The following is an 11,056-nucleotide window of genomic DNA, read 5'->3' as shown; positions in this document are numbered from 1 at the left end:
ATTGCTGCAGATACTAAATCTTTCAGGTGTGATTGAATTGACAACTCAACTGCTAATACTTGAGAATATTCTTTGGCTTCCCCTTGGGTCGAATCAATAAATTTGGGTTGAATACTCTACCCTCGAAAACTGTTGCGATCCCCTATACTTGTGGGTTATCATCTACCGGTCAGAAGAAGGGAGAGAAACAATCAATAACAACAACAGGTGCAACACTAAGCATGACATGGCAATATGCAGGCTAGCATGAGCTAACGCAGCAACATATGTCGTAGACGGGTCGGAAGAATATCTCATGATATTTCCCAGGTCTGTGGCTACTATCGGTCAGACTGAAAATGATGGAAAAGTTCCATGTTTGCTATGCTAGGGACGCATGACACACGAATGGACCGCGTATCCGGGTTCGTCTCGTTCTGCTGATCAACTTTCTTGTTGAAAATATTTTGATCTGACTTACGGGTTTTTTTAATTAATTTTTAAAGTTTTATTAATATTTAGGAATTAAAAACAGATTTAATTAATTCAATTAAAATGCAACTATGACATCAGCATGATGTGATGTCATGCTGACATCAACAGTTGACTGGTCAACTCACTACTGGGTCCCATGTGTCATAGGCACATTTATTATTTAAGAATTTATTAATACTAATCAGGTAATTTAGTGGGGTGGGACCCACCTGTCATATTGTTATAGGATAATCATTTATCTATATTAACAGATTACTAATTTATCTATTGAATTAATTAACTAAATAATTAAATAATATATCTAATTATCTATTTATTTATTTATCAATAAACACACATATATATTATTATTATTATTATTATGTTTTTTTGGAGGGACCCCACGTGTCATTTGGTGGGAGAGGTGGGGCCCTACTGTCATTGGGACAGAACGCCCATACATACGTTACGCACATCATGCATACATACATAATACATACATACATACATACATACACTAATACATACATACACATATACATTATCCTTTTCTTTTTATTTTCTCTTTCTATCTAACATCTCTGTGCTAACTCTCTCTCACAAACATCTCTCTCAATATAGAGAGAGAGGAGGCAACCTCCACCTCCACCTAGAGGAGCTCAACGGCGCCGGAACGAGGCGGTGTTCGCCGGAACGGAACCGGAACAGGGGAAAGGACGAGAGGGTGGCCGGGGCCCGGAGCTCACCGGCGTTGCCGGGGATCGGGGCGGCTAGGCTCGGGGAAGCCGGTTGGAGAAGTGGTGAGGAAGCCGGTTGAGGAGGCCCGCGACGGCGAGGCGGCGCGGTTCCGGCGAGGAGGAGCTCCCGGTGAGGTGGCGCCGGTGTTGGAGGAGGGGCTTCCCGTGGAGGGTCGGCGAGGCGACCGATGGCGGGACGAGGGTCGGCGTGGGGCACCCGAGGGAGGGGGCGCACGAAGAGCGCCGACGGTGAGGGGCTGGAGGGAGGTGGCCCGGGCGCAAGGCGATGGGGCGTTGGATCAGCGCCGAGAGAGAGGGAGGGCGCGGGGGCGTGTGGAGGGCGCCGGTGCATGGAGGCGCGATGGGAGGGAGCCGACGCTGGTGATGGGGAGGGCAGCGTGACGAGGGGAGAGGGAGCCTGGGGCGACGGGGAAAGAGAGAGCGGGAGATGCGAGAGGAACCCGGCTCGAGCTAGGGGCGAGCGCTGGCTCGCGCAGGAGGTAGCGACGGGGTGGAAGACGAGGGGAGGGTTGCCGCTCGTGTGGGGAAGCGGGGGTTTGGGGGAGCGAGGGACTGGGTGAGTGGCGACGGGGCAGAGAGGGAATGGGGACGAGGGGGAGGCGCTAGGGTTCCCCTGGGGGTGTGGCCGGCTGGGCCATTTGGCCCAGTTGGGCAGGCCTTTTAGGGGTTTTTTCTTTTAGCTTTTCTTTTTTTAGTTACTTTCCTTTAGCTATTATTATTCGTATATAGTTTATGTTTTAAACTCAAAGGGGTTTTAAATAATTTTAAGAATGTCCGATTTACTTTTATAATTTATTAGAAAAAGAATATAACTCCTCCAATATTTTTATTTTAAGATTCGAAAACTTTATTGTTTTGATTTTATTTTAAACTTGAATTTGAATCGGTTTGAAGCTATGCGGGATTACCAATAGTAATCCCGCTGACGTGACACCATTTGCATAGGTTTATTGTAGTTTAATTTACCGGGGCGTCACACACAGCGAGCCGGCCAAAACTAGCGCCGGTCGACCGACGCCTATCAATCACCTATGCGTATTGATTGGGCATTGGATAGAAGCTGGAAAAAAATCCCAGTTCAGCCGACTAATCCCAAGGAAAAATGAGTCTAGTCAGGTTGCTCTTCACCATGAGCATTCCTCTAATCAATTTGAGTTTTCTGGATGTTTGACATGGTGTTTCATCGTGTTGCAAATATGTATGGTGTTTGTTGTGTATCATGAACAACATGTCGCAAACAAGGTAGGATGTTATCTTTTACATACATTGTTTTTTATGTTGAGATTGTTGTGACACATTTTTGACATTTTTGTTGCAACGGACAAGGACTTCTTGCATTTTATTATAGGATTATTACCCCCCCCCCCCCACACACACACCACCTCCTCCCCTAATGTTTGAGTGACAGATTTTTCATGTTAATGCTTTTTAAGACCATTTATTAAGATTATGATGATGCTTAGACCAAATTATATTGTAATGTGCTCTAAAAGTACATAATTTTTTTAAATGTAGCACCTCAATACTAAGATCCTAGGTCTCTGATTTTTTTACGAGCGAGGTAAATGTTGCTACTCGGTTGTTATTTGGAAAAGGAGGGCAAAAGCCTAGGGCATATTTGCTACACTAGTTCAACACTATTGAAGTTTTGAAACTTTCTTAGTGGCCGCTGATGGAGGTTGAAGAGGCTTCAAACGGATATTTGACGCACCCGCCGCCTTCAACCAGGTGCACATGTGGAAGACAAATAGGCCATGCGATCAAAGAAGCAATAGAAAAGGAGCATGCATGGTGTATGCCCTAGAATCTGCTCCACCTAAATCCCGACAAACTATCATAGAGCGAGCGAGAACAGATTCGAGCATGACTAGGAGGTGCTCTAGGCCGACGACGAGAAAGGCACAGAAGAGGACACATGAAGGCAAGAAAGCTAGGCAATGGAACCTCCAAGCCCATGAGCAGCTCCATACACCAAATTACATTGCAGCAACTACCACTATGGGTGCAACAAAGTGGAAATATACACTAATACACAACAAAGAGTGGCAATGAGCGCTTTCCCCTTTCCTCTCGAACCTACAGAGAAGAAGAGAAGGAACATAGGGGAAGCGGGAGGGAAAGGAGATGACGCTAGCGAAAGAGAGAGTGGATTGAGTGGAAAAGTGCAGATGATATCCTTGATTATAGACAAGCACCCGTGGGAGTATTATGTGTGCCAGTTTTCTAAACTGGCTGGTCTATTTTTTTAATTTATATATTTTCCAAATTTTAAAAATTAATATCATTATATATATTATGCAAAAAGATATACAAAGTTGTGCCTAATACGAAAAGGAAAACAAAAAGGCTACAATTCTCCCCTATTTTTTTAGTTTTTATTCTATTATATATGAAACTGTTCATGCATATATTATATAAAAATGTTCATTAAACATTTAAAAATATGGATTTATTCCACACCCCATAAAATTTTCCACAATCCTCATGACTCTTTCATGTTTTAAAGATGGATTACATTAAAAAAAATTGAAAGTCAATATAAAAAATTACTTGTATTCATGAAAAAAACTATCCTCTTCGTTCCTAAATATAAGTGTTTTTAGATATTGCACTACTGAAAATGCTGTTTGGAGCTTAGACTCCATGGAGGCCGGTTTTTGAAAAATACAGAACTCATATCTTTACATTTCAAAAAAATTGAAAACAAATACAGATATACATGAAGGCATAACACAAATGTGTGTAAATTTTCAAGACAAAATACGAGGATTGTGTAAAAAAGACAAATTATTCTTTAGGCGCAGATCGCTTATCACGGTATTTCATCCTGACTTTTTCCACATATACATTTCATCCTTGTATACTTGCATAATTTTTTTCAGTTCTTTTAAACCGAAAAGTCTGAATTTTGATTTTTTCAAAAATAAATGGCTCCATGAAGGCCGAGCTCCAAAATGCCCTACTATTGCACTACGGACAACATACAGAGCAAAATGAGTGAATATACTCTCTAAAGTATGTCAATGAGTAAATCTACACTCTAAAGTATGTCTATATAAAAGACTTGTATTTAGAAACGGAGTGAGTACTATGCATGTAATGCACTGCCCCAGTTTGTGTGGTACACATGCATTTCAAATTTAAGTTAGACAATCAATTTGACCAATAAAACATTTATTAAGTACCACAAAAGTTATACTCCCTCCTATCCAAATTAACTGATGATGCTTTAGTACAACCTTATATGAATACAGAGGGAGTACCATTGAATTCCTATTCCCCAAAAAAATAATCTAACAGTATGATATTTACGACACATGACTCACATTATTGGTCAAATTGACAGTAAGCAAAATCATGAAATAAGAAGCATGTAAATTAGGACGAAAGGAGTACATAGAAAAATAAAATAGAAAGATAGAGCAACCAGAAAATGAAAACACTCTAGACAGGCCAGTCAGACCAGCACACAAAGAGACAGGAGCATCAGGAGTTGTATTTGTGCAGCAGATAAGTAAATTCAGATATGAGTGAACGAACTGCCATATGGTATGCTAGCACATAGGGCTTAAAACAAAGAAGCCAAGTATTATGAATAGATGCTGAGACTGGTCATTGTTATGAGCACAGGGCATCAGTACTAGCTGTGAAAAATAAAAGCATCTTCAGAGTTCTCAATAGACCGTTTCTCTCCTGCAGCTCAATGCAAATTCGATTTCAACAACCAGAAGAGCCCCCATACACTCAAAAAGGCAGAGAGAGCACCGCTTGCATCTACAAGGGCTTTCAGTTCCTCGGTCCATTTATTATCGATGGACCTAATAAAAGTGCTTTGGCAAACTTGCACTGAACTAACACTCCAGTTGGCCAACTCCTCCTGCTGCTCATTGTTCCTCAGGTCGCAACTAAAATAGCCCCTCCCCTGCCAAAAGGAAGGCTGTCATGACGATCTTATGTGATGAACACATGTTACAGGTTAATGTGATTCTTTCCCTTATATAAGAAAAAAACGAGATACAGACTGCACTTACTTAACTCTTCCAATGATTTGCTGACATCAGTGCCCCCAGATTGAACCAAGTGTATCTTGCCTGAAAAGATTAAATTTTCCATACATCAAAATCATACAAATGGAAACGAACAAAACCAAAAAATCTGTAAATAACGAAAATGTCATGAATTCAGAGATGGTAGCACAATATAGTGAGAGTGAGGGGAGTCCAAACTAAGCTGCATGAAGAACTACATCGAGCCCTTGACTCCACAGGCAGAGCTGTCTCTCCTTTTATTGAAAGGCAACAGGAGCTAGTCCCACTCCCTTGAGGTAGGTCTGTTTTCTAACTAAGCTGCATTTGATAGGGATGTGTGGGGTACCGCGAGAGAACAAAAATTAGCAGGGAATCTTCAAGAAATAACTCAGGTAGCTTGTGCTCGGCTAACACATTTGCATTAGTTTATTTGGCAAACGAATGCTTACAACAAAACAGATCACCAAAGGAAAGAAAAAAATACTTGAACCTCAGATTAACTTACCATCAAACCGCACACAGATCTCAGGTACAATTTTCACTAGATTATTGATGTCATCATTGTAGACTCTAGTCTCAATATCACCCTCAACATAGACTGCAGCACTGAAATAAAACATAATAATAACCACAGTATATCCTTGGTGAATTAAGAATCTGTTGATTTCACATTACAAGGCAAAAAAAAATTGCGTGATATATAGTAGAAAGCACATACTTCTTAACCAACTTTCGAACAGCATATGTACCAAGGTGCTCATTATGAACAGCTATGCGATGCCACTGAGCTGGCATTGGCAGGTTTTCAGCACCTAACCTCCTCTGGTCAAACATGCCCCCTGTCCCAACAGTAAATACAGTCACAGTATGCCCGTTCCTCAACTTTTTCTGCACAGGCACTTGTCCAACGCTGCCACAAATAATTGCCTAACAAAAACAAACAAGTCAACCGAGTGTCAACATGAGAACCAAAATATGAGTAGTTATTCTCATAGGATATATCAAGCAAGTACCCGGTAAACACCACGAAAGTCAGCATCTTTCCAAGAATCTGCAAGATCACCATCTGCCTCGACACCCATGCCGTTCTTCTTCTCATGAACATCTGAAAACGAAGCGCTAGAGCTCCATGCTCGCGATGCTGTGTATAAGTCTACCAAGAAAAAGATACACAAGCAAGGAGTCATATCTATGATGAGCACCTTCCATGATCAAATAAGACAAAATAAATACGCCGTACCCACCAATTGGCTTCCTTTGCTGTCCTAAGAGCCTCCTCAGGCTCAAGCTGTTGAGCAATTTCGTGCTCATGGTAGGTCTACATACATAAAGGGGAAAAGGGTGAAATGACATAATCACATAATAAAACAACTTCAATAACAAACGAATACGGCTAGCATGTGTGTAATTCCAAAAAGCTTCCCATCAGAAAGCCAGTCATGTAGGACGAACGCACAGCACAATGTTAACTACTTATTGATTGATTTGCCCTGAAGGGGCACTATATATCACTCAAAATCTCATCCTCTGTTGGCAGGGTCGGATCTAGATGTACTAATCTCATCCTGGAACTTGTAGGGGTCGGTTCAATTGATCACTGGGTGGGTGATTATGGGGCGGTCATACCTCAAAAATGGATGTCGAGGACTGCGGATGTGGGTGGAGACAGCAGTGACGCGACGAGGTAGAACGTAAACGGCGACGGCGGCGACGCGCGTGAGAGGCGGAGGGGTTGGGTGGGCGAGCGGGAGCGGGCCTCCGCGCTGACGCAAAGCTACGGCGGCGGCAGCTCAGGGGCACAGGCGGACGAATTTAGGGTGGTTTTACATCCGCAATGGGCCCGGTTGAAACTTCATTAGGTCACGCGAGGAAGATCGAAGAAGGCACGGGCTGAGTGAGTAGAGAGGAAAAATCGCGGTGGATGAAATGGATTTTCCACGGGGATGGAAAGTAAAGGTTTGATTTTACATTAAGGAACCATGAACCTTTTTTTTCTAAAAAAAACTTCCAATTTATTCATTAAATATCAAGATAGTACAAAAAAATTAAAAGTAAAAATTACCCTCTATGTAGATCACCTGCCGAGAACTACAATCGCTGCGACGAACCGAAGGTGTGTCGCTGTTAGAGCATCTCTAGCAGACCCCGTATAATGGTTAAACCCGTAAAAGATGATATGTTTACGGTTTCGATCGAAAAAACGGCGTCTAGCAGACCCCGTAAAACTTGTTCGACCCGTAAACTTTTTAAGGGGCACGGTAAATCCATCCGTAGAAATCTTATATGTACAGTTTTGAAGGTAATATACAGTTCAACTCGTAAACTGGTCAAACCTTGTCGGAGCAAAAGCGTCACCGCGGAATTGCCCTGAATCTACATGGAACTCACGGAAATTCGTCGCCCCATGTCGAAAGAAGCCACCGCACGCAGGAATTTTTCGCCGCAGATCCGGATTGCGACCAGCTCGACCTCCACTTCCGAGGCGAGGGCGTCCACGGGCAGGATGGAGCAGACAACCGGTGGCCTGAATCAGCTGGAGGCGGGATCGAAAAAGAGCGGGGCAGGGGTGAGGGAGCTCGCATGACCACCACGGGAAACGCACACACGGCTGCAGGCAGTGTCGGGCTCAATCGAGGACGGGCAGTGTCGGGCTCAATCGGGGACGGGCGGCGCACGACTCCTTCATTACATGCATGGCCGGGAACGGGCGACGCCAGGACTAGGCAGGGGCGAGGCGGGCGGCGCAAGGGTGGCAAGGCGAGGCATGCTGTGGCTGGAGACGGACTCGTCGGGACGTGGGGAAAAAGGAAAAAAGAAGAAAAAAAGATGGGCTATAGTTGGATACAGTTTTATTTACGAGGTCTGTTTTGTCCGGGGCAATTTTGGATCGTAACAACGGTTTACAGTGCTCCTTATACGATTTTTTAAGGGTCGGTTTTTACGGGGCCTACTAGTGATGCTCTTATCGCCCCTCCCTCATAGGAGTCGGGTAAACCTTGTTGGAGTCGACAGTCGGAAAGTTCTTGTGCTAAGGCTTCATAGAATCAACGCATCAGAACAACAACTGTTGTTGATACAGAGAAGCGTAGATCGGAAGGATCTAATGTGCAGGCACACAAACGCAGACGAACGAAGACCAGATCCATCGAAGACAAACACTGATCGAATCCCACAAGATCCGTCGGAGAATCACCTCCGCACGCCCTCTCACGAGGCTAGACGCATCGCTGGAATGGGGGCTAGGCGGCGACAGTATTATTCCATCTTCACAGGCCGTCGTTGATACGTCTTCAACGTATCTATAAACTTTTATTGTTTCATGCTATTATATTATCATTCTTATATGCTTTATATGTCATTTTACATTAATTTTATGGACTAACATATTAACTCAGTATCCACTGATAGTTTTTGTTTTCTGCATGTTTTTGGTTTTCTAGTAAATTTATACCAAACAAAGTCCAAACGCGACGAAACTTTTTCATTTTTTAAAAATAAAATGAGACCATGGAAGCTTTAGGACAAGACCACACAATGCATGAGGGAGCCACAAAGAAGGAGGCGCACTAAGGGTAGGGCGCGCCCACATGCATTGTGGCCTCCTTGTGCCTCCGTTTTGTTGGAAACGAAGGATGAAAAAAATCCTACGCACACCCAAGATCTATCAATGGAGATGCATAACAATGAGAGAAGAGTGTGTGTCTACGTACCCTCGTAGACAATTAAGCGAAAGTGTATATACATGATTGATGTAGTCGTACTCTTCGCCATCCAATCACGATTCAATCCGATCTAGCGCCAAATGAACGACACCTCCAAGCTCAACACATGTGCGGCTCGACGATATCTCCTCCTCCTTGATCCAGCAAACGAGGGGGGAGTAAATGGGATCACAACTAGCACGACGACGTGATGGTGATGATGGGGGTGCAGCGCCGTGAGGGGTCGATAGAAGATGTGTCTAGAGGGGGGTGAATAGACTACTTGTCAAGATAAAAATTCTAGCATAACCTAATTTCTAGGAGGGCAGAAATCTAGCAATTGTAACAAGTCTAGGTCACCCTACACACGCAGTTCTAAGAGTATAGCATCCGAAAGTAAAACACATGCAAGTGTAATGTAGAGGAGTAAGGTAGGGAGATCAAACGCACGAGGTTGACACGGTGATTTTTAGCATGCTTCCGATAGGTGGCGCTATCGTACGTCCATGTTAGTGGAGACTTCAACCCACGGAGGGTAACGGCTATGAGAGTCCATGGAGGGCTCCACCCATGGAGGGTCCACAAAGAAGCGGCCTTGTCTATCCAACCACGGCTTGCATCCACGGAGGACTAGCCTTACTCACGATAGATCTTCACGAAGTAGGCGGTCTCCTTGCCCTTACAAACATCTTGGTTCAACTCCACAACACGAAGTAGGAGGCTCCCAAACGACACCTAACCAATCTAGGAAGCAGCACCCTCCCAAAAGTAATAGATGTGGTAGATCAATGAACTCCTTGCTCTTGTGCTTCTAAAGATAGTCTCCTCAACACAAATCACTCTCTCACAGAATATGCATGGGTAGGAGAGGTTGATTTGGTGGAAAGTAGTTTGGGGAGGCTAGAGATCAAGTTTCAAATGATTGGATTGGAATATCTTGGTCTCAACACATGAGTAGGTGGTTCTCTCTAAGAAAATGGATCCGGAAACGAAGTGTGTGTTCTGAGTGCTTCTACCATGAATGAGAGGTGGGTGAAGGGGTATATATAGGCAGCGGCCAAAATCCAACCGTTACACACAAAAGAGCAAACTCGATGACACCGAAGTTGGAAACTCGATGGTACCGACTAGCACTAAAGGTGTGAACTTTTAAATCTCGGTGAGACCGATATATACAACTCGGTGGCACCGAAAAGGTGACTAACGGTCAGATGGCCAAACTCGGTGGCACCAATATCAAACTCAGGAATTCCAATTTTGTGTATCTTGGCAACAGAATGTTGGTCACCCAAACTCGGTAGCACCGATGCAGTTTCGGTTGCACCGATTTGGTGGGAATGGCTTGGGTTCTTGTCTGGGGTCAAACTCGGTGGGTCCGATATGGAAATGTTGGTGGCACCGAATTTGTGAATGTGGAACTTGACAAAGTGGATATGTGGGAAAAATGATTGAGTGTTTTGGTGGCTAACTTTGAGAATTTGAGCAATCAGTTCATTTTACTACCTCACCCCCTTCTAATAGTATTGGCTTTCCTATGGACTCAAAAGTGATTTCTTACAAATATAAAAGGAAGAGTCTTCTAGCTTGAAGATTGAGCCAATATTATTCCTTTCTTGTATCCAGGGGTATCTCCACATAAACCTTAAGCCATAGCTCTCCCTGGACTAATCCTGAAATATCTACGTAAAAGTGTTAGTCCAAGAGACAATGTATGCTGTCATGAATTATCACAATCACCAAGCACTACGGGAATTAGCTTCTTTGTCGTCTGCCATCACAGGCGGCAAAGAGTAATCCACCGATGGCAAAGAGTAATACACAGACGGCAAAGAGTAATACACCAGGGCGAGGGGTGGCACAATGGTGGATGAGAGGGGGTCGCGGGGAGGAGGGCACCAGGGCGGTGGTGGAGCAGGGGCACGGAGAGGAGGGGGATAGCTCCGGCGGCGGGTCACGGGGAGAAGGGCGAGCTCTGGCGACGGGTCAGGGGAGAAGGGCGAGCTCCAGCGGTGGCGTGGGGAGAGAGAAGGGGGCTGTGGTGAACCGTTATGGGGGAGAGAGAGGGGGTGGGGTGGGGATTGACGACGTTAGGTCTAGTTGCCTCTTTGCCGTCTGC

At 44.2% G+C, this 11,056-nt stretch overlaps 1 protein-coding gene and 1 pseudogene across 1 annotated transcript; one reads left to right on the top strand and one right to left on the bottom strand.

Moving 5' to 3' along the window:
* Window positions 1-4,779: 4,779 nt before the first annotated feature.
* LOC123444532 (single-stranded DNA-binding protein, mitochondrial-like) lies at window positions 4,780-7,147 on the bottom strand. The gene is made up of 7 exons (XM_045121276.1): window positions 6,866-7,147; window positions 6,484-6,557; window positions 6,253-6,392; window positions 5,958-6,166; window positions 5,745-5,845; window positions 5,243-5,302; window positions 4,780-5,133 (listed from the first exon to the last, which is right to left on the bottom strand). Exons 2-7 carry the CDS (start codon window positions 6,548-6,550, stop codon window positions 5,117-5,119), a joined length of 594 nt encoding a protein of 197 aa, XP_044977211.1. The 5' UTR covers window positions 6,551-6,557; window positions 6,866-7,147; the 3' UTR covers window positions 4,780-5,116.
* A 268-nt stretch (window positions 7,148-7,415) lies between these two features.
* Window positions 7,416-8,132, top strand: LOC123441933 (annotated as a pseudogene).
* Window positions 8,133-11,056: the final 2,924 nt, after the last annotated feature.

Source organism: Hordeum vulgare, chromosome 3H (genome assembly GCF_904849725.1).
Source record: "Hordeum vulgare subsp. vulgare chromosome 3H, MorexV3_pseudomolecules_assembly, whole genome shotgun sequence".
Lineage (NCBI taxonomy): Eukaryota > Viridiplantae > Streptophyta > Magnoliopsida > Poales > Poaceae > Hordeum > Hordeum vulgare.
This window is presented reverse-complemented; position numbering and strand designations above follow the sequence as displayed.